The sequence below is a fragment of the Trachemys scripta genome, chromosome 12 (genome assembly GCF_013100865.1).
Source record: "Trachemys scripta elegans isolate TJP31775 chromosome 12, CAS_Tse_1.0, whole genome shotgun sequence".
NCBI classification, from domain to species: Eukaryota; Metazoa; Chordata; order Testudines; family Emydidae; genus Trachemys; species Trachemys scripta.
The window spans coordinates 42,861,441-42,885,204 of NC_048309.1; the positions used below are offsets into that span (position 1 = coordinate 42,861,441).

The 23,764-nt window shown below is 47.1% G+C and overlaps 1 protein-coding gene across 2 annotated transcripts in view; it reads right to left on the bottom strand.

Moving 5' to 3' along the window:
• Positions 1-3,321: 3,321 nt before the first annotated feature.
• Positions 3,322-23,764, bottom strand: part of LOC117885882 — a 32,333-nt gene continuing 11,890 nt past the window's right edge. The window contains exons 1-3 of one of the 2 annotated variants that reach the window (XM_034787411.1): positions 7,156-7,222; positions 5,005-5,069; positions 3,322-4,721 (exon numbers count right to left, since the gene is read on the bottom strand). In XM_034787411.1, coding sequence (XP_034643302.1) covers positions 3,675-4,721; positions 5,005-5,031 — 1,074 coding nt within the window. In that variant the 5' untranslated portion in view covers positions 5,032-5,069; positions 7,156-7,222 and the 3' untranslated portion in view covers positions 3,322-3,674. Of the gene's footprint in view, positions 4,722-5,004; positions 5,070-7,155; positions 7,223-23,764 lie in introns of those variants that run through there. The other variant, XM_034787409.1, reaches the window with a different exon arrangement.

A 23,764-nucleotide genomic window follows, 5' to 3' on the forward strand; every position in this document is an offset into this window, starting at 1 on the left:
GAGATACAGCGCTGTACATGCCTTGCCAGTGTAGCCGGTGAGTGAGTTACAGAGCTGTGGGCGGCTTTATTGCGCTGTAACTCGCAAGTGTAGCAAGCCCAAAGGCTTTTTCTTGCCATGTGCTGGAGAGCTTGTCTTGGGAACAAAGAAAGCAGAGACCACACGAAAAGAGACTGTAAAAGGCTGCTGCAGCTCCCCCATCTTGTCTTCAACCCTGCTTCTTGCCTCTGGAGGGACTTGGCTACAGACTGAAGCTCTGAACAAAGGACTGATGACCCATCCTGGCTGGGGATGTTCCAGTGACTTGATTTAAATCTGCAGTTTCTTCCACCACTGCTACAAGCCTGAACCAAGAACTTTGCCATTACTGGATGTAATTGATTCCATTTAACCAATTCTAGCTCTCATCTATATATTTTTCCTTTTATGAATAAACCTTCAGATTTTGTATTCTAAAGGATTGGCAACTGCGTGATTTGTGGGTAAGATCTGATTTGTCTATTGGTCTGGGGCTTGGTCCTTTGGGATCAGGAGAACCTTTTTTCTTTTACTGGGGTGTTGGTTTTCATAACCATTCATCCCCATAACGAGTGGCACTGGTGGTGATACTGGGAAACTGGAGTGTCTAAGGGAATTGCTTGTGTGCCTTATGGTTAGCCAGTGGGGTAAAGCCGAAATCTTCTCAGTTTGGCTAGTTTGGTTTGCCTTGGTGTGCAAAGGAACTCCAGCCTTGAGCTGTAATTGCCCTGCTTTAAGCAATTTGTCCTGAATTGGCGCTCTCAGCAGTGTCCCACCAAGGGCAGCATCGTTTCACTCTGTCATGGGGTGTTTCCCCTCCAGGGGGATCTGACTTCAATCCAGTCCCAGTGCAGGGGGATGGGCGGCTCAGGGAGGTGGGAATGAAACAGGAGACCTTTGCCCTCTCAATGAACTGGGGGGATGGAAGGTAAGGAACTAAACCAAAGCACCTCAACCTGGTCCTAACACTTGCAGCCCTGTATGAAGACAATCACTATAATCCAGTCTCATGCTTCAGGGCTTCCCCTGAAGAGGTCAGGCAGGAAGAGTTACCATGATGCCCCATTGGCTCCCAGTATTCTGGGATGTCCCTTCACCTTCCTCTGAAGCATCAGTGATCGCACACAGCTGGAGACAGGGTGGGGTGGGCCAGGGCTCTGAGATGTCTGGCTGGTGGCTCAGGCTGGCACGATCAGGGTCCAACTGTGCTTCAGAATTGACATGGGGAAGGAATTTGGGTGGGGCTAGAATTGGGGTGGGCTGATGCTGAAACTGGACAGGCCCCAGAAGGGGAGATTGGTGGGAGGATCTATGGGGGGGGGGGAGAATCACACCAAGAGGGGCCAAGCCCTGGGTGTCTCTGGGGGAGAGGGGCTTGGGCCCCGGGTGGGTCTGTGTGGTATTTGGCTCTAAACTTGGTACTGTGGGTAACCAGCAGCCCAGCAGGGCTGGGATGGAAACAGGATCCTGAAAGCTTTCCAGATCCACCCAGCCCGCCTCCCAGTGGGAAGTCATAGCTAACGGGGAGGGGAAGCGGCCGTCCGGCTCCTTCTCCCAATTGCGTAGCCATTAAAGGGCCAGGGACAGGTTTCTGGTGGGGAGGGGTTGGACACCTGGATTCTCTCCCTGGCTTGGAGACGGGAATGAGTTGTAGTGGTTAGAGCAGGGAAGGCTGGGGGCCAGGACTCCTGGGTTCTGTCCCCAGCTCGGAGAGGGCAGTGGGGTCTAGTGATTAGAATGTGTGTGTGTGTTGTGGGGCTTGGGATCAGGACTCCTGGGTTCTATCCCATACTCAGAGATGGGAGGGAGGGGTTAGTGGTTAAAGGCGGGGGGGGGAGGACACCTGGATTCTCTCTCCAGCTCTGGGACAGGAGTTGGGTCTTGTGGTGTGTGTGTGTGTGGGGGGGGGAAAGGCTTTGGGACCAGGAATCCTGGAATCTTTATCCTGCTCCGAGTTGTGTGTGTGTGTGCGGGAGCTTGGACTCCTGGGTTCTCCCCGGCTCTGGGAGGGGAGTGGGGTCTAGTGGTGAGGGCTGGGAGTTAAGGCTTTTGGGGTTTCATTCCCAGCTCTCCCCATCTGTATATGGATCCCTCCCCCTTGGTGAGTCGCCCGGAGCTGAAATGCAGCTGGGAGGTGACTGGCCCAGATTCTGCCCTGCTTGCCCTACATCTGCACAGTTGCTGAAGGATCCCTAGGGTCCATCAGCCCAGGGAGCCCATCTAGCCTGGCCTTTGAGAGTGGCACCCCCTTGTGGAAAATTGTGCAATAACCTGCCCAGGGGAGCCACTCCCTCCTGCCCCCCTTATTGCTGGGTCATGCCCTCAATTGCAGGCTTTCCTCCTGCCCCCCGCACCCCAGTGCGTGGCTCCTCTGCCTTGCTGGGAGTGATCCCCAAGAACCTCTGATTGGCCCTTGAGCATCTGTTAAATTCATGTGGTGATGAGTTCCACAGGCTGTTCCTTTCCCCGTGGCTCTCAGGGTCCCGTTACTGCTGCCCCCTCATCCACCAGCTCTGTCCAGGGGTGACACCCTTATAGCTACATGCTGGGTGCTTAAGAGGGAGATGGCAGGGCAGACATGGGGGGAGGGGTATAGGGAAGGTTCACTGGGGACTAGATAGGTTCCCTGCCTGGGCACCTCCCCCTTACCTGTGCCTTGTGTCCCCTGCCTCACCCCCCATTATAGGGTGTGCCAGGCATTTGCTGGGGCCTCTGCCATATGGGGGCACCAGGCTCCAAGAAGCTCTCCTGTCTGGTGGGAAAGAGCAGCAAGTTCTGACCCCCTAGAGAGATCCCCCCTAGGATCAACCCTGGCAGAACCAATAAGAATTGGTCCCACAGTGGCTAGAAGGGCCAGGAGTGGGCAGAAGCCAATCAGGGCTCAGTGGGCAGGATAGAAAGGGCCAGCAGCACCTGCCAGGGGCCAGTTCAGGTGGAGCAGGATGTAATGAACTGCGGCGGAAGATTCAACTGTTTGTCAGAGGGTCAGTGACTGTGTCATGGGGCCTTTCCCCTCTAGGGGGTGCTGTCTCTGATCCAGCCCCAGGGCAGGGGGTTTGGCAGATCAGGCAGGTGGGAATGGGACACCGGGCCTTTCCCCTCTAGATCAATGGGACGGGGGGAATGGAAATTAAGGAACTAACTCAGTGCAGCTCAACATGCTCCTAGCACATACAGTCCTGTACAAAGATAATTACTATCATCGTGTCTCCCTCCTGCTTTCTGTCTTTTGCCTCCATATTTTTCCCCTTCTATAGACCCCACCAAGTAGAAAACCAAGGAAATTCAACCCAAACAACTTGGTGAATGCTGAAAAAAAATCAAACCTTTATTCAGGCTTGATACATTCTTTGTTTTTCAGCAGCAGATTCTACCCCAGAATGATCTGAAAGCTCAGTTCAGGCTGTGGATTATAATGAGAGAGGACCAAGAGAACATGTCATGAAATCATCTACCTTGGTAACAAGATTTGGAGAGAAGGAGGGAAATGGGAAGCAGATGAGCTGGGTTTGCAAGCTGGGAGGAGGGCACTGGGAAGCACTAAGCATGGATTTGAAGGGACTGATTTGATCCCATTGATTTCTAGGAAGCCAATGCTCACACACACACATCAACCATAGCTTCATGGTGCAGGCATTCTCCATCCTCACAGATGCTTAGGGGACTGGAGGCAGCGGGATGCGGTCGGGTGGGTTGTTTTCTTTGGTGAACTGGACATCCCTGCAGAACAAGATGGGCTTGTGGCCTATGCCAAGGCGGTACTGCCAGATGTACAGGTTCTTTTTGGGCTCCAGGGTCACCTGGATTGACTCCTCTTCTTCACGGGCTTCATTCCAGTCCTCTTGGTCAGTGCGGATGCTTCTCCCGCCGTACTCGGTCTTGAAGGAGAACTGGAACTGGGTGATGAGCTTGGTGAGCTCTCCGGCCCCGATGGACATCTCAGCAGAGATGCTCCAGTTGTGCTCAATGCTGGACATCTGCTGCTTGGCATAGCCCACCTTGCAGGTGACCTTGTCGGACCAAGTGATGGAAGAATCGGAGTCATTGTGCAGGGTCTTGATGCACTCCCAGCCACCAGTTGAGGCTCCCTTAACGAGGGCTAGCCCCCCAGGGAAGAAGTTCAGCACATTGGGGTGGATGGAGGAAAAGCGTGGGTGGTTGGAGAAAAACTCTTTGTATAGGTAACACTGAGCCCCCCATTTCTCGTCCAGCTTGATCAGGGTTGGGAGGTTGTCGATGGTGAAGTAAAAGAGCCCCTTGGAGCATTCAGGCTCCAGAGGAGTCCGGCCCCCACTAATAGGTGTGCTCAGGTCACAGACATAGTCCAGGCTACCCTTCTTTTGGGAGATGATATAGAACCAGGAACCACAGTATGTGTAGTGGTCCCCGCCATGGCAGCTGGAATCCAGCTCACGGACTTCAGCCTCTGCATCTGTGCTCAAGTCCTTCACCACCCGGTAGGAGTCGCCCTTGATGATATAGATGTTGGGGGGGTTCTTATTGTCACTCAGGTAGTGATCCCCACCCTGGCACGCGGGGTGCAGTCTCTGGATCTTAATGCCAGTCCCACTCTTTAGATCTTCTGTCCACAGGTAGCAGCCCAGGTCAGAGCGGATGATGAAGAATCCCCCTTGATTATAGAAGACGTCGGTGCCCGGGGCGTCTTTGTGAGGCACCAATGATCCATTGGCAGGAGTCCAGTCCTGAGGTGGGGACAGAAGAGGGGAGGAGGGAGGGGAGGACCTTAGCTTACCTGATCTTTTGTGAATCTTTGATGCTTGAAGACCCCCCAGTTTCAACAGCAACCAGACACCTGGGATAGGTATTGGTTCAGCCCTGAGAGGTGTATGCAGTGAAGTCTCCTAGATGTACTGTGGGCCTGCAGCCCTATCCCCAGGGGGGTGACATTGTCTTTGTGGAGGGAGGAAGGGGAAATCCCAGCGTTCTGATCCGTGATTATCCCACCTCACACGGGATCCCACTTACCACTGTTGATCTATCTGACTGGGCCATGTCTCCTCCGTCTCACCCCGTAAGTACGAAGGGCTGCCCTGCGTGGAGAAAAAGAGGGGAGGAAATATTAACAGTATCCTGACCTGTAACTCTGTGCCCAGGCAGGAGTCCAGGAATAGAGCTCACAGGAAAACAAGGCACCAAAGTTCCCTCAATCCCGACCCGTAGCCCCCCAGCTATCCCAGCCGAGGCTCAGCCCTCTGTCCAAGTCTCCTGGTGCTCCTCAGTCCTGACCAGTAGCCCCTTGCTAGCCCAGCCCTGGGGTTCCCCCCACTCTCCCCCGCAGAGCTCCAACTGACACTCCCACCTGGTAGATGCTCTCGGCTGATGACAGCCCCTCTTGGGGACAGGACCAAGCTCCTGGGCCGGATCAACGGGAGTAGTATACAACTCAATAGCATTCATCAGCATGTATTTTTGACAGGTTTCCACGTTGGTGTCAAGGTTTGGCACCGTCGGCCATTTCGAATGTTTCTTTTTGATTATTTTTTATGTTTGAATAGGGGGAATGTTGCGTGCTTGTGCTTTTATACATTTGGTTGATTGTTTAGAGAAAAAGGCTGAAAGAATAGAGTGAGAGCACTTTGTGGTGGAAATAACCACCCAGGCAGTAATTTAATCAGAGACTCAAGCCTGAGGCCCATTTATTGAACACACAACAACGCGCTGGTGGCAGCGATATCAAAATCACTCCCCAGATACAAAGCATTGCCAGTGTATATAAAGTTTAAAACCACAAATACATCACACACTTGAGTAATAATTGCCCTTATTTGGAATTAACACATGACAAGGGTTAGGGTCTTTCTGCATCTTTTTGGTACTTTCCAACCTTGCTGCAAACATACCTTTTATGGGTGTAAATAAGAGTTAGGGTCTTCTCCAGTACTTTCCAGGGTGTTGAAACCATACCATTTATGGGGGACCGTTACACCATGCTCATCACAGGGTGCAGCAGTATCATGGGGTAGTTACACAACAGGGATAAGGGAGGGCATGGGTTACAATTGCACATGTCTTAGGCCTATGGGTTACCATTACAAAAGCTTCACACCTATTTGATTATAATCTTATCTCACACAAGCAGTCAACACATTTCTTAAGCATTAGGCACATATGGCAGTTATTGTATTTCAAAAGCATATTGCAAACTATTCCCACCTCTGGGGCTTTCCACCCCACACCCCCCGGTCAGGGGACACAGTGAGTTTGGTTCAGGCTTAGGGCCTATTAGCAACAAAACAGGCCCATGTTAACAAATCAAGGCCTAGACAATTCGGGGGATGGGGTCTTTTCCTCCACAACTTAAAGATTAAAAAAGAAAGCTTTGGTAAGGCTTAGAGGAAAAAAAGAAAGAAAGGTTGTTTGGTTAAGTTTAGTATGGAGAGATAATTTTAAAGACCTAGTTTTGCATGTTATTAAAGAATAGAAAGAACTTAAAGAAAAATGGAGATATTTGTTTTTAAAGGGTTAGTTTGAAAGAATAGAGACAAGTTATTAAAGAAAAGAGATTTTTGGTGAGGTTGAGTAAGGAGAGATGATTTTAAAGACCTAGTTTGTCATGTTCTTAAAGAAGAGAAAGAACTTAAAGAAAAATAAATATTTTTGTTTTTAAAGGGTTAGTTTGAAAGAATAGATTGAAAACTATAAAAATAGGTTTAAAAAGAACACACGTCAAAAAGGGACATTTTCTAAAGCAGAGCCTGTTTGGTAAGCACATGGTAAAAAATATTAAGGCAGGTTGAGAAAGTTACATTTAAACTGTTAAATATAAGGTTAGGCTAAGAAAAGAGCATTTAAAAATATTAAATAATATTAACAACTATAAAAATAGGTTTAAAAAGAACACGCATGGCAAAAAAAGAAAGGAATTTACTAAGGCACAGCACATGGTAAAAAGTATAAAGGTAGGTTAAGAAAAACACATTTAAACTATTAAATATAAGGGTAGGTTAAGAAAATGCATTTAAAAAGAGTTAAATAAAAGAAAAACATTTAGATCAGTTAAACATCTAAACATAGGTTAAAGGGAAGAACAAGGCAAGAGAAGGGAAAATAAAGCCCCTTTGCAAAGGGCAAAGATAGACAGCACGTGGGTGAGTCAGAGAGAGAGAGAGATCTTACCCTTCCAAGTGTTTCTGTGGAAAGAGGCAACTTTCCAGGTTCACAGCCCCTCAGGCTTGTTATCCCCACCTTTGGATCAGACCAATCAGATGTCGTTCTACAGCAGTGTCATAGAATTCATTTTCCTGAACCAATCCTTTCATCCCCGAATTATTATACAAGAACCATCTCCCTTCACCCCTTTAACTGCCATATTCTTATGTAAAAAAGCAGACCCCAAGTATTTCCCCTGCCATGTAGCCTTTTTACATAGGGGCTTTAATAAAAGTTAAAACCATAAGCTCTTAATAACAAACAATTTTTTATTTTTTTCTCCCTGTTTTAGACTAACATTGGTTATTTTTTAGTGAGGACAAGTTGAAACTGCAGCAAAGCCCCTGTTAGCAAAAACAGATTCTCTGAGTCAGTGGATGAGAGATAAGAAGGCTGCTTCTTCCCCCACTTTTTAACAAATACAATTGAAAGTTATATTAAGGTTTGTAAAGGAATGAACACTTTAAAAGACAAGCCTATATGAAAATACATCCCTTTATTTAACATTTTTACAGGTGTTTTTCAATAAAATAGAGCATGCAGAAACACCTCAGCTTTAAAACCACAGGTCCTTAGTTTATATTCCCTTTATTCTGTAAACCGTGGATCAGAAAGAAGAAGTTTGTTTCTTCCCTCACTTCTTGACAAATACAAGTGACGGTTATATTAAGGTTTGTAAAGGAATAAACACTTTTATTTTACAAGACAAACCTATATGAAGACAGAGCCCTTTATTTAACATTTTTACATGTCTTTCAATAAAAAAAAAACAACAACGAGCATGCAGAAACACGCCAGAGTGAAAACCACAGAACCTTAGTAACAGCTAGTTTATATTCCCCTGTAATCTAGTGGATCAGAGAGAAGTTTATTTTCCTCCCCACTTTTTAACAAATCCCTGCAAAAGCTATAGTAAGCTTTCATTTTCTTAGGACTTCTAGATTAAGTATGAATTTTTCTGTTGCATTATCAGAATGTCTGTGTTTTTAAATGTTTGCAAACCGTGTGCTGAGACACAGGTACAAGCTCCTGTGTTTGTTTTGGGTCTATAGATTTTATTAAAATAATACAGCACAGGCTGGAGCTGTGGCTTTCTCTACATTTTAAAAACAGATCAGACTAATTTGGCTAGCCAGTGCTCCATGCACTATAGTCTGCCTTAGCACGGCTCTAGGGGTCACCCCTTCAGTTGCTAGTTTTTTTACACAGACTTCTTTCCTAACTTTTTAAACGCTGTTCAAGTTTTAACAAAGGGTGAGATTGCATTGCAAGACACTTCGTGAAAGTTATAACAAGTATTTTATTCCATGTACTGATTGTAAAAGACAAAACCCGTGGCTTTGTGACTGCATGAAGCTCAGAGATAGCCTGTCTGAAGAACACCCCCACCCCTCGACTTTCCCCCCATACTTTTAACGCTTGCTAAACATGCAGTGTTTCATTATATAAAGGTTTATTTAACATTTAACATGAAAATACAGCATTGACTGAGATATAATATAACATGACATTTTTAAAGGTTATTCTGTATGCATTGAGCCCTATTTGAAGCATTCTGTTTGTTTTTTTAAAAGTTTAACATGAAAAAGCAGGATTGACTGAATTGTAACAAAACAAGGCCACTCTTAGGGATATTTCGTAGAAGTTTAGTGAACTAAAAAGTCTTAAGATACTAGCCTATCCTTTTAAAAATAGTGTTTTTAAAGTACCAAAACAGCAACTGGGTAAGAATATGAAAGCTGGCAATTGAAGGGAGTTTACATATGTCTTTTAATTATCAAAGAAATAAACAAGACTGCTTTTTAAAGTTTGCATTTATACAAAAAAAACACAAGAAAAAAATAGTTTATGTAAAAAAAATGAGCTGGGGTTTTTTTGGTTACCAAAGATAAGGAGTCTGCCCCCCACACACCCACACCTTCCTACTCCCGCCTTCTTCTTTTCTAATATTTTTAAAAATCTAAACCAAGGTGTCATAAACATACAGCTACGGGTAGCATAAAATCCTTCCTTTACCTATAAGGGGTTAAGAAGCTCAAATAACCTCATTGGCACCTGACCAAAAGGACCAATAAGAAAAGAGGATACTTTCAAATCTGGGTGAGGGGGAGAGGTTTTGTTTGTGCTCTCTTTGTTGTGCTGTCTCGGGACAGAGAGGGACCAGGGCAGGAAAAAAAATCTCCTAAAACCCTACCTGAAATAAGCATCTAAGATTACAAAAATTTAAGTAAAGGCAAGAAAATGCATTAAATTATCTTTTGTTTCAGCTCGTAAATTTTCTCTATGCTAAGAGAGAGGCTTATTCCTGTTTTTGTAACTTTAAAGTTAAGCCTAGAGGGGAATCCTCTGTGTTTTAAATCTTTTTATTACCCTGTAAAATTACCTTCCATCCTGATTTTACAGAGGTGCTTCATTTACTTTTTTCTTTATAATAAAGTTCTTCTTTTAAGAATCTAATTGATTTTAGAGTCCTAAAGATAAAGGGTCTAGTCTGTACTTTTATTAAAGGCAATTGGTTAGTATATTATTCTCAAGCCTCCCCAGGAAAGGGGGTGAAGGAGCTTGGGGGAATATTTTGGGGAAACAGGGCCTCCAAGTGGCCCTTTTCCCTGGATGTTTGTCTAAATCACTTGGTGGTGGCAGCAATACCATCCAAGGACAAAGAAAGGATTTGTGCCTTGGGGAAGTTTTAACGTAAGCTGGTAGAATATAAGTTTGGGGGGGGGGTCTTTCATGCAGGTCCCCACATATGTACCCCAAAATTCAGAGTGGGGAGGGAACCTTAACACAAGGACAAACATTTTTTTAAAAAAGCCATAGCCACAGAGATCAGGCCAAGGGGGTAAGAAAGCTGTCCTGAGTTTTAGGGGGAATGTTGATAACTCTTTTAGTGAAACAGTTTTGTAGGCAGCCATTCTGTGTTAGTTGTTATGCTTTAGCATGGGGAAGTGTTTGTCATTTGGAAGCACTTTCCCACTTTATGAGGTATTATCTCCTCCATCCTATGGCCTATCAGAAATATGAACTTAAAGATATTTTGTAGCAGGGCCTGCAAAGCAACAATTACAATTTTGTTTATCATTATCTTGTCTAAGCCCCTAGAGAATATTTTTTGTTTTGTTTTTATAAAACACTTTTAGGCAAACTGTGATCCCAGATGATGTTCAGCATTAAAAAATATGAAGCAGTAGATGAGAAACCTGAGACATTGTTGAAATCAGAGGGCTCATGATAAGTCCTAATGCAGAGGGCCTGGGCGGGGGGATGAAAAGGTACAGCCAAAGTGGAAGACAGTATGATTTGGGGTTCTGGGGCTGCTTTGCAATGGTCCAGATGCCCCAATAGCCTATATCCCCCATGCACAAGTGCCTGGGCTGGGTGGGCCTTTGTTAGAGGAACAGGCCATTCATATACCTCTTGTTGTTGACAAACTGTAACCTAACTGTATGCATACTATGTGGGCAACCTACTTCCCTTTTGACAAACCCCACACCCCCTGAACACCATAAAAACACTCTTTACACAGTTATTTTCAACTGACATTTTATTTTACAACATGCCCTGTTTTGTTCCCAAAACACGCTCTAACTGTTAGTGTTTTTTCTTAGCAAGATTTTGTAATTTGCTGAATGAAGAAGACGTTTAACATTTTGCATTAAACATTTATCTGTCGGTTTGATGATTAAATTTAACACTAATTAATTTTAAGTGTTTTCTTTTATTTCAGAGGGTTTAGTTCAAATTGTTCACTTCACCCAATCAGAAACTGCTTTTTATTCCTGATAACCAACTGTATGCCCCTGTCCTTTAACAGAATTTGTTTGGCTATTTCTAAACACGTTTAGTTACTGATGCTATGCTAAGTTTGGACTGTCTATAATTTTGGGGAACACTCTTACTTTTGTTGTAACTGTGATGGGTTGGATGGATTGACTGCAATATTAGTGTAGAAGGGTATAGTCTGTTGAGCAAGAACAAGCAGGGAAAATAAGGAGAAGCATTATGCATCACAAATATATGCACTTCTTTTGAGGTTCAGAAGGAGGTCAGAGGCAGACAAGTTGAAAGTCTTCAGGTAAAGATAGAAGGGGAAAGAAAAAGGACTGAATTCACAGAAGGGGTCTACTAGAGATCACTACATCAGGAAGAGGAGGTGATCGAGGCATTTCTAGGAATATAACAAAAAGTTACAAAATACACTAAAAATCAAATGCACAATTACAAAATGGGAATAACTGCCTATTTGATACTACTGCTAAAAAGGATCTGGGTGTTAGAGTGGATGACAAATTGAAGATGAGTCAAGGATGTGATGTGGTTCTGAAAAGGCTGCTATCATTTTGGTTGGATTAAGAGAAGTGTCGAATATAAGACCAGGGAGGTAATTGTCCCGATACACTCGGCACTGGTGGCACCTTAAAGATTAACAGATTTATTTGGGCATAAGCTTTCGTGAGTAAAAACCGATGCATCCGAAGAAGTGAGGTTTTTACTCACGAAAGCTTATGCCCAAATAAATCTGTTAGTCTTTAAGGTGCCACCAGACTCTTTGTTGTTTTTGTAGATACAGACTAACACGGCTACCCCCTGATATTCGGCACTGGTGAGGCCTCAGAGGGAGTACTGTGTCCAGTTCTGGGAATCAGATGTCAACAAACTGGAGAGAGTCCAGAGGAGAGTAACAAAAATGATCCAAGGTTTAGCAAACCTGAACTCTGAGGAAAGGCTAAAAAATCTGGGCATGTTTAGTCTTGAGAGGAGGCTACTGAGAGGGAATCAGGTAAGAGTCTTCCAATAGGTTAAGAGGTGTTCTAAAGAGGACGGGGATCCACTCTTCTCCATGTCCATGCAAGGTAGGAGAAGAAGTGATGGGTTTAATCTGCAGCAAGGCATATTGAGGTTAGATACTAGGAAAATCTTTCTCACAGCCACAGCTAGTGAAGCTCTGGAATAGGCTTCCCAATCAGGCTGTGGAATCCCCACCAGTGGAGGTTTTGAAGACCAGGCTGGAAAAACACCATGCAGGGAGAGTCTAGGTTTCCTTGGTCCTGCCTCAGCAAAAGGTGCTGGTCTATGTGACTATGGGACCTTCCTGGTCCCTTAGAGCCCAACATTGCAGATTCTATTCTATTAAATCTCTTTTGAGATGAAATCCTCTGAGCATTCCTCCCCTCCTTTACCCGTTACATGGAGCAAGGTAGGGCAGATGGCCAGGGAGATATAGGACATCACACCCAGCAAATAAAGCCAATCTGGAGAAGTTCTTAGGAATGGGGAGTAAAAGGGAATCAATCAAAAGTGGGTAGGGAGTGGAGAAAGGAAAGATTTAAGGACAAAGGTGTGGACTTTAAACAGCTTTTCTGGAGCCCCTCAAACCCAACCCACAGGCCCCTGCTTTCCCACACTGGACTCCCCCCACAGCTAGGGTTACCAGATAGCAACTGTGAAAAAACGGGACAGGGAGTGGGGAGTAATAGGCGCCTATATAAGAAAAAGTCCCCAAAAACGGGACTGTCCCTTTAAAAATGGGATGAATGGTCACCCTCCCCACAGCTCTGTTGCTGACTCATAATCAGAGTCTGTAGCCCTCTCCTATCCCAGCCCTGGGTGCACACTGCTGCCAGGGCAAACAGCCCTGCGTGTGCACCTGAATGTCTGACTGTGAGGACTATTTCCATTCATGACACGGCTGTGTGTGGGGATGTACCTTTCAATATCATGATGAGCGGCAGATCTCCCTGCTCAGATGCTTGGCTTGTCAATCAGGTTTCAAAACTAACAGCCTGCAACAGCTGAGAGGACTTTACCTTCCAGCCCATGGTCACTGGGTGTTCCCAGCCACCAGCATGTTAGCACGGAGACTCAAAGCCTTTGAGAGCTGAAGCACTTGGCCAATGGGAAGCAAAGTCCCAAGCCCTGGTTTACAAGCAAGCCACTGAGCTACAGAGATACCAGCTCTGTATGATAGACCAGAGCCAGGGTGAGGGGCTGGGCTGAGGAACTTGTCTTGGCACCTCTGAAATGACACGATCCCTGTTACCAGCTTTGCCTCAGAGGGGTAGCCGTGTTAGTCTGAATCTATAGAAAGCAACAGAGGGTCCTGTGGCACCTTTGAGACTAACAGAAGTATTGGGAGCATAAGCTTTCGTGGGTAAGAACCTCACTTCTTCAGATGCAAGTAATGGAAATCTCTAGAGGCAGGTATATATCAGTGTGGAGATAACGAGGTTAGTTCAATCAGGGAGGGTGAGGTGCTCTGCTAGCAGTTGAGGTGTGAACACCAAGGGAGGAGAAACTGTTTCTGTAGTTGGATAGCCATTCACAGTCTTTGTTTAATCCTGATCTAATTTCTCTAGAGATTTCCATTACTTGCATCTGAAGAAGTGAGGTTCTTACCCACGAAAGCTTATGCTCCCAATACTTCTGTTAGTCTCAAAGGTGCCACAGGACCCTCTGTTGCTTTCTACAGCTTTGCCTGTTACTTTGGTGGTACACTCATTTATTAGGGTAACTCTTCTGTGTGTGTGTGTGTGCGGGGAGGGGGGGTCTGTACTTCTATCAATGTACTGCTTGTGTCACTTGTGTTCCCATGCGGAGCTCTACTTCTCCCTGCTGCAAGTTCCCTCTCAATGGAGCGATCCTGCAGGACCTAGGTTCCCCAGGGCTGGGTTCTTCCAGCCCCAGACTCAGATGAACACACACACGCACACGCAAACACACACGCACACACACGCACATTAACAGAGTGCGTCTGAGAGGACTGGATTAATCAGCACTCCCAAGCTGACCCCTCAAATACCCCTGGACTCAGCAGACTGGGTCGAGCAGCACCTCCAAGCTGTCACCCTCATATGTCATAGGCACCGCACCGGAATAGAGCACACCTGAGCCGGCTGGGTCGAGCAGCACTTTCAATCTGCCACCCTCATACATGCCAGGTTCAGCATGTCCCTATCCCCACTTTCACGTTACAGTTGTTCTGGTAGTAACCCACTTGTGAGCAAACCCCACAGGATTTTGGGTGCTGCAGGGATCTTTTAGCTTAGGACAAGGAGCGTTGCTGCAGAGTGAATGAGGAAACCAAAAAATACCCATGGAGGGGCGAGAGAGAGAAGCAACCATCTTAATCATTAAAGTCATTTATTGCCAGGTAATAACCATAGGGGAGCCAAACAAACAAAACTGTTATAATATAAAATCTAACTTAAAGTTGATTATAATAGTCAGGTTTACAAAATTATAACTGATCACACAAGTCAGGGTAAGAAGGCTATACCGAGAGAGATGGGTTCTCACCACTCCGTGAAGCTTGAATCGATCGGGGGTCCCAGGTGGTGGTGTAGCTGAGGGTCTGGAGTGCTGGAGACAGGTAGAGCCCCCCAGCCCGATCAGTCAGGAGAAGATGAAGTCCCAGTGGAACTGAGGCAGATTTTGGATCCAGGCATCAGAACACTTACTTGAGCATAGGTAGGGATTTTTTTTTGTAGAGAAACAACAATGGTTCAAGGGAGGACACTAGATTATTTTATGTGTAAACAAGGGAGAATACCAAAATTGTCTTGTTCAGGCTAGACCATGGGAGCTAATCATTCCTGGCTTTGGGTGGTGTTCCTTGGAGGCAGCTTCATTATTTTGTATACAATGAAGGATTTATTACAAGAATTGATCTGATAACTACTAAGCTGGGTGTGTGCAGGCGTGGGTTCATTAACATCTGGAGCAGAGATCCCCCATCATGCTTTGCTTCCCTGCTTTTCTGGTCCCAGAGTTCCGTGCGGTTCTTGCCTTGGAATCTCTGTTCTCCATTCTGTAGCTAATGGAGATGTCTCCTTGTCCCATCTTCAATGCAAATGAAGCTAGGGGAGTTTCCTTAGTCCTGTCACCCTTATCCCAGGGGTTTAGGGATTTCTCCCACGGCCATTTCATTGAGGGGCTTGTTTTGCCACCTCTGGAATCACCCAATCCCTCCAGACTGTCTGAAGGATTAAGCAGGAATAGGTCTGAGTGTGCTCTGCTCCCATCCTACGTGTTTCTCTTTTTGGCTTGTCCTCTTCTAAGGAACTCAAAACAGGAAGTTACCCCTGGGCAAAACCAGGGGCACAGCCTCAGAGTGTGATAAAATCAAAATGATTGATACACACCTGCAGAGCAATCAGTTTACACCCAGAGTTTCTCTGGAAAAGAGCATTTCCTTGAGGGTGCAGCAGACAAGGTGGGATCCCAGCCAAGTTCCCTTTGCTCTAACTGAAACAAATTACTTAACAATCATCTTGTAAGCCCCTGGAGGATAACAGGATTATGAGGAATAGCCAGCATGGATTTGTCAGAGCCTCAGAGCGTGAGATGATCCATGTGCATTTCTGCAAACCTGCAGAACAATCAGTTTACAGCAACAGGTTCCCTGGAAAGGAGCATTTCCTTGTGGGTGCAGCAGACAAGGTGGGATCCCAGCCCAGTTCCCTTTGCTCTACCCCACCCTGCCTGCCTTGGCAAGCCCAGGGCCCCCTTCCAACCCTCCTGAAATCAAGTGTCCTCTTTCCCCTGGCTGCACATCGGGCCCTACAGTAACAAGGGCAGTATCATTTTAACCCAGTCAGAAGAGGCTGTAACTGAGGCTCAGAGACTGGAGGTGACTTAGCCAAGCTCACACAGGATGTGTCTACACTGTCAAGTTTGTCCAGGCTCTGACATACATTGAAGCCCAAACTGTCCTCATGAAAACCCCCCCGACATGGGCCTGCACCACTTCTGGACACAGGGCAGCTGCTGGGTGGGTCTGAGCCCACGTCCTGCTGCAGCACGTGACCCAACCCACACACTTGACAGAAAGAAGAAGGCTGAAGATTTTTTGCCAGACTCATTTTTGAATAGTGCCACCAATGCTATCCCATGATCCCCTGGGCATGTGTCCCCCAGATCTTCTGTCTCTCATCTTCTCATTCACCTCCCATGAGCCAGAAATGACCTCCTGGTTCTCACAGGGCCACTCGGTGTTCAGCCCTTCATTTCCACGGGGACTGCTAGACTTCAAAAACTACTGAGCCCAGTGTGCAGGAAAACGAATCCTGTACCCCTCTCACACCAACTGCCCGCGGGCCAGGCACATCAGGATTCTGGCCATCATGTGTGGTAAAGCCAGCAAGGTCCGTGACTTGGAAAGGGCACAAAAAACCCAGCATGTCCATGAAAGCTCAGCAAGTTGTATTGTTTAGGTGGAAAGGGCAGAGCTCAGGAGTGAATCCAGCAAATAAATACACTTCTTCTGAGGTCCAGAAGGAGGTGAGAGGCAGACCAGTTGAAAATCTCTGTGGTAAAGATAAAAGAGGACACAAACAGGAGCAATGTCATGGTACAGGGTCTATTATAGATGACCAAATCAAGAGGGGAGATGGATGAGGCATTTCTAAAACAAGTAAGAAGAAGATCCAAAATGCAAGACCTGGTAGCAGACATCTGTTGGAAAAGTAATATGGCAAAAATCAATTTTTTCAATATGTTCTTGATAGGCATTGGGATCAACTTTTGGTTTCAGAAAGTGGAGGAACTCAGGGGACAGACATTTTAGACTTGATTCTGACCAACAGGGAGGAATTGGTTGCTAATGTGAAGGTGAAAAGAAATTTGAATGAAAGTGGTCATGAAGTAATAAGGTTTTGTGAGTCTGAGGGCAGGTAGACGCAATAAAATTGATCCCCGATCGCGCTCCCCTTCGACTCCGGAACTCCAGCTCGCGAGAGGCGGAAGCGGAGTCAACGGAGGAGCGGCAGCGGTCAACTCGCCGCTGTCCTCACGACCAGGTAAGTCGACCTAAGATACACCAACTTCAGCTACGCTATTCGTGTAGCTGAAGTTATGTATCTTAGGTCGACCTCCCTTCCCCCCCAACCCCCCCGCTAGTGTAGACCTGGGCTCAGGAACAGAAGGAGTGAGAGCAACAGAATAGGGACAGTGGACTTCCAAAGAGTACAGATGAACAAGCTCAGAGAACTGGTAGGTGAGATTTCATGGAAAGAAAACATATGGGGAAAAAGTAGTTGAGGAGAGCTGGCAAGGGGACAATATTAAGGGCACAACTACAAAGTAAGTAACCCATCGTGAAGGAAAGATTGGAAGAACAGTAAGAGGGCAATATGGCTCCATCAAAAGCTTTTTAATAGCCTGAATATCAAAAAAGAATCCTACAAAAATTGGAAATGTGGATAAATTGCCAGGGAGAAGTACAAAAGATTAGCACAAGCATGTGGGGACAAAATCAGAATGGCTAATGCACAAAATGACATACGCCTAGCAAGGGACAGAAAAGGCACTAAGGAGAGGTTCTTTAAATACATGATGAGCAAGAGAAAGGCTAAGGAAAGTGTAGGTCCACTACTTAGCCAGGAAGGAGAGCTAATAACTTGTCACATCAGGAGAGCTGAGGGCTTTAATGCTTCAGCCTTCCCTAAATAGGTTAATGGTGATCAACTTCTCAACACAATTAATATTAACAACCAAGGAAAGGAACACAAGCCAATCTTGGGAAAGAACAGGTTAAAGAATATTGAGATAAATTACATGTATTGAAGTCAGCAGGGACTGATGAAATTTACACTAAGGTACCTAAGGAACTAGTTGAAGCAACCTCGGAAAGGTTAGCAATTTGTCTTGAGAACTGACATAGGACAGGTGAGGTCCCAGCGGACCGGAGTGGAGCAAACATGCCACCTATCTATAAAAAGGGGAAGAAAGAGGATCCAGGTTAGATGTTCATCTCGGTGTGTGTTCTCCCTGTGTGCTACCGCAGCTCTGCACAGACAGCCGGCACAGCAGACCTCGAGCAAACTTGGATACTTATTTTCCGTAATGACTTGGACACTGCAGTGGAGAGTACGCTTATCAAATCTGCAAATGACGCCAAGCTGGAAGGTACAAGCACTTAGGAGGACAGGATAAGGAATTGAAATAACCATTACAAATTAGGAAATTGGAGAGAAATCAACAACATGATATTCAATAAGACAAGTGCAAAGCACTTCATTAGGAAGGGAAAAAAATCAAAGGCACAATTACAAAATGGGGAATAACTGGCTGGGTGACAGTACTGCTGAAAAGGATCTTGGGGTGCCCTGAGGGGTTCTCACACTGGAAGAGCATCCTGTCTGAACTTCATTCTGAGTGGTTCCAGAGCACTGAGCCCCTGTGCTCCATGACAGGTGGAACCAGATAATAGTCTTCCAATATGTGAAGGGCAGTTTTAAAGAGGACGGGGATCGATGGTTCTCCATGTCCACTGAAGTCAGGACAAGAAATAATGGGGTTAATCTACAACAACGGAGACTGTGGTTAGATATTAGGACAAACTTTCTAACTCCACGGGTAGTGAAGCTATGGAATAGGCTTCCCAATAGGCTGTGGAATCCATATGATTGCAGGCTTTGAAGACCAGGCTGGACAAACACCTGTCAGGGAGGTTCTAGGTTTACTTGGTCCTGTCTCAGGTCTAGTCCAAGATGACCTTCCAGGTCCCTTAGAGCCCAACATTTCAGATTCTATTCTATTAAATCTCTTTAGAGATGAAATCCTCTGAGCCGCCTTCCCCTCCTTTGCCCCTTCCACGGAGCCAGGTAGTGCTGGAGGTCAGGGAAATATGGGAAATTACACCCAGAAAACAAAGCCACTCTGGAGAAGTTCCTAGGAACTGGGAGTAAAAGGGAATCAATCACGAGGTTGGGTGGGGAAAGAAGAAAGTATAGATTTGCTGAGAAAGGTGTAGACTTTAAATAGCTTTGCCAGTGCCCCTCACTCCCAACCCACAGGCCCCTGCTTCCCCACACTCAAGGCTATCCTTAGGCATATGCGGCATACGCAGCTGTATAGGACATCCACAAATTTGGGGCACCACGTTCACTGGCTGCGACGCTGATTCGTTTAATCTCTGGCCCCTCCCCCACGCTGGGCCGGCAGGATTCTCCCTACCCTAGCTCCCTGGCTCATCCCTCCACCCACTCACTCCTCAGCTGGCCGGCTGAGGGCTCTGGCGCGGGCGGGGCGTAATGGGGCCAGGAGCAAAATTTTGCACGTGAGTGAGCAGGGGGACCGGGCCAGGCCAGGCCAGGGGTGAGTGGGGGAGGAGGAGAAGGATGCAAGGCTGGGAACAGAACAGGGTGGGATACCCAGAGGCTGGGAAGAGAGGGGGGAGTTGAGCTCGGCAGGGGGAGGGTAGAGCTGGGCATGGGACTTTGGGGAGAGGCGGGGCAGAAGAGGAAATGGGCTTGGGATGGCTGGGGGGAGCTGGGCCAGGCGGGGGGGGAGGGCGAGGCAAGGCTGGGAACGGAGCGGGGGAGGGGGGCGATACCCGGAGGCTGAGTAGGTTGGGGGAGCCGGGTGTGATGTTATTGACATGGACTGGGACAGTATAGATCATTGTTGTGTGAAAGTGAAATGAATTATATTAAAGAAATAGAATGAATTAAAGAATGCTGTGTGTACCTTTAAGTAGAAATGAGAAATGCTGCAAGCCAGGGGGGGCAGGAAAGCAGACATTAACTGCTTAACTTGCCACTTAAGGGCAATTGGTGAAGCATTAGTCTTAGATCGATAAGAGTTAACAAGGAAGCAGGATATGCATATTATGCTCCATGCATATTTTACAATTTTGCTCTCTCTGTCCCTTTGTTTAGTTTGCACCCTTTTATCTGTATAAATAAGACAGTTCGAATCTTGCATGGAGGCTCACATTATCTGAATGTATTAGCAGAGCGCTGTGCTAATAAAACAGAGTGGTCTGACAAACTATGAGTCCTGAGTCTAACTTTGACAGTTGCAACCAAGGTCCCGAAGTGGCACCAAATCTTGTAATAAGAGGGTCAAATAAGGTGTCTAAGACAAGGTTATGATTTGCTGGTTATGATTATGCTATTTGTGTGCATGCATCATATTTTTATTTAAAGTTATAAGTATTGGTCTATACTGTCTGTATTTCAAACTTGTGCTGTGCTTCTGGGTGACACCCCATTAAGGACCATCAGCTATACAATTAACCCATTGAGGGAAGGCAGATACAACATTGTGACTCAGCAAAAGGCATGCAGGGACATACCTGTGGACAGAACTCTGAGGTTTTTTCATGCCATGTGCTGGGTGGCTTGTGGTTGGAACAAAGAAAGCACAAGCCATATGGCAAAAGGACTATAAAAGGCAGCAGCAGCATCTCCATTTTGTCTTCAGTCCTGTTTCTTACTTCTGGAGGAACCTTGCTACAAACTGAAGCTCTGAACAAAGGACTGAATGACCTATCCCAGCTGTAGATGTACTCCAGAGACTTGATTTGAACCTGCAGTTTATTCCACCACTGCTACAAGCCTGAACCAAGAACTTTGCCATTACTGTATGTAATTGTTTCCATTTAACCAATTCTAGCTCTCATCTATATATTTTTTTCTTTTTCTGACTAAACGTTTAGATTTTAGATTCTAAAGGACTGGCTACAGCATGATTTGTGGATAAGACGTGACTTGTATGTTGACCTGGGTCTGGGGCTTGGCCCTTTGGGATCAGGAAAACCTTTTTAAAAATTTTACTGGGGTATTGGTTTTCATAACCAGTCATCCCCATAAGAAGCAGTTTTGGTGGTGATACTGGGAAACTGGAGTGTTTAAGGGAATTTCTTTGTGACTTATGGTTAGCCAGTGGGATAAAACCAAAATCCTCTGTTTGGCTGGTTTGGTTTGCCCTAGAGGTGGAGAACCACCAGCCCTGGGCTGTAACTGCCCTGCTCTAAGCAAATTTTTCCTGAATTAATACTCTTGAAGTGTCCCACCAAAGGCCTCATCATTACACCGGGTAAGGCCTGGAGGCAGAGCAGGGGGGATAGCTGGAGGCTGGGAAGAGAGGCGGGGAGCCAAACTTGCGGGGGAGGGGAGGCAGTAGAGCTGGGCACGGGACTTTGGTGTGGGGGGGAAGGAGGAACTGGGCTGGGGATTGCTGGGGGATTGGGTCTGGGAAGGGAAAAGAGCGGGGGGGGGGCAGGAGGTCCTGGGCAGGGGGTGGTGGTGTGGCGGGGCACACTGGCAGCACAGGGCTGGGTTTGGGGGGGCAGGTGGGAGGGAAATGCAGGGGTTGTGGTGAAGAGGTTAGGGCTGTGCTGAGGTTAGGGGTGAAGGTGGCACAATTAAATTGTTTTTAATAAAGTGCATGTGGCAAGTTTTCCAATACTGTGAGCTTATGTTTGTTTTGCTAAGAGCAAGTCGGGCATGGGGCACCAGTTTAATAATACTGCGTAGGGCCCCACAAATCCCAAGGCCTCCCCACACTGGGCTCCCCTGCACAACTCTACCACTGACTCTTAATCCCAGTTTGCAGCCCCCTCCTATCCCAGCCCTGGGTTCACCCCCACTTCCAAGGCATAGAGCTCTGCTTGTTCAACTTAATGTCTGACTGGGAAATGGTTTCCATTCCTTACACAGCTGTGTGTGGGGAGGCACCTTTGGCTCTGATGCTCGGCTTGTCAATCAGCCTTCAGAGCTAACAGCCTGCTACAGCCGAGAGGGTTTTACTCTCTAGTACGGGGGTCTCAAACTCAAATGACCACGAGGGCCATATGAGGACTAGTACATTGGCCCAAGGGCCGCATCACTGACACCCGGCCTTGCTGCCCCCAGCTCCGCCCCCACTCCACCCCTTCCATGAGGCCCTGCCCCTGCCCCGTCTCTTCTCCACCTCCTCCCCTGAGCGCGCGGCTCCCTGCTCTTCCCCGCTCCCTCCTGGAAAGTGCTAAGCGCCACCAACAGTAATGCACCTCACTCAAAGGACAAAACCCGCACTTAGGGGTGGCAGGTTTGTAGAAATTTTGGTGGTGCCCAGTACCTGCCCCCCCCCAAACTCCACCCCCACCTGCCTAAGGCTCTGGGAGGGAGTTTGCATGGGGGAGGGGGTCTAAGGTGCAGGCTTTGGGACTGAGTTTGGGTGCTGGGTGCAGGCTCCGGGCTGGGGCAGGGGGTGGGGGTGCAGGCTCCTGGATGGAGTTTGGGGATAGGAGGGGGTGCAGGGGTGATGGCTGTGGGGCTGGGGGGGTTTGGGGCATTGGAGAGGCTCAGGACTAGGGCAGAAGGGAAGGGAAAGGGCAGTGCCCTGGCCATAGTAGAGGGGGACACTAGGACCCTGCAGCAGGAGGTGATACCCGAAGCCGGCGGAGGAGAGTGGAGCAGAGTGGAGCATGAACTACAGGCTCCGGGCAGTGAAGGGGCACCAAGTGAGCCCAGGGGACACTTGGAGGAGACGTGTGGGGGCGGCAGACGGGGCCGGGGGAGAGACCCAGCCCCAAACATTTGGGAGCAGGGAGCTTAGCTGCCACATAAAGTAACTCGGGGTGTGCCCAGGCCCTGATACATGTTGAAGCTCAAAGCGTCCACACACAAAGCCCTCTGACAAACGCCTGTCCCTCCTCCAGACAGCCAGGGGGTGGGTCCAAGCCCATGTGACCCAACCTGCCCACCTGTCAGCAAGGACATGACTGAAGCTTTCTTGCCAGCATCAGTTTGGATGGTCTACCAGTCCTATACCACAGTCCCCTGGGCCTGTGCATCTTGGGCCTACTCTCTCCTATCTTCACACTCACCTCCTGTTTCAAAGACAGCCATTCGTGTTTAGCCCTTGTTTTCAATGGGGACTGCCACGTGGGAAACTGAGCTAGTGCCCCTTGCCCACAAGGTGCCCATTGCCCAGACACACCAGGGTTCTGATCAATGTGTGGGGGAGGCCAGCAAGGTCCCTGACTACAGCAAGAGCACAAGAAACCAACATATTTGTGAAAGCTCAGCAAAGAGTCTGGATCCACTGGACAGTTCTCAGGGCTGGGAGAAGCTCAAGCACCCCAAGACCACCTGCCACAAAAGGGAGGATGGGAATGGTGTGTCCAGGAGTTCCCTGGCTACCTGCCCCTTGCACCAGCAATTACACTGCTGTTGGGAACAGTTAGGGGGCTTATTCCTTCACCCGCTCACTTCCCTGGTCCTTCTCGCATGAACAGAGAGCAACAATACCCGAAGTCCAAAGGTGCAAACAATTTGATGTTTATTGGGGTGAACTTCCAGCAAGCACAATTCCAGTTTCCTTCCTCAGTGTCCCCCTTCCTAGCTCTGATGCAACAGAGCCGTGCCTGTGTCCCTGTTCCCATTCCCCCCCTTAGCGAAACATGATTCCAATTCCCCCACCCCCATTGCCCTTACTTCCTGATTGACTGCAGACTATATAGTAAAATTTGAGTTCTGCATAGCTATACCTTAACCAATCAGTCCTAACATACTGTAACATGGTTATTTAACCAATTATATCCCACCACCTTAACTGGTTTACACCCAACAAAATTAATTATACAGTAGACAGAAACAATCAAAAAGAAGAACAGGAGTACTTGTGGCACCTTAGAGACTAACAAATTTATTAGAGCATAAGCTTTCGTGGACTACAGCCCACTTCTTCGGATGCATATAGAATGGAATATATATTGAGGAGATATATATACACACATACAGAGAGCATAAACAGGTGGGAGTTGTCTTACCAACTCTGAGAGGCCAATTAATTAAGAGAAAAAAAA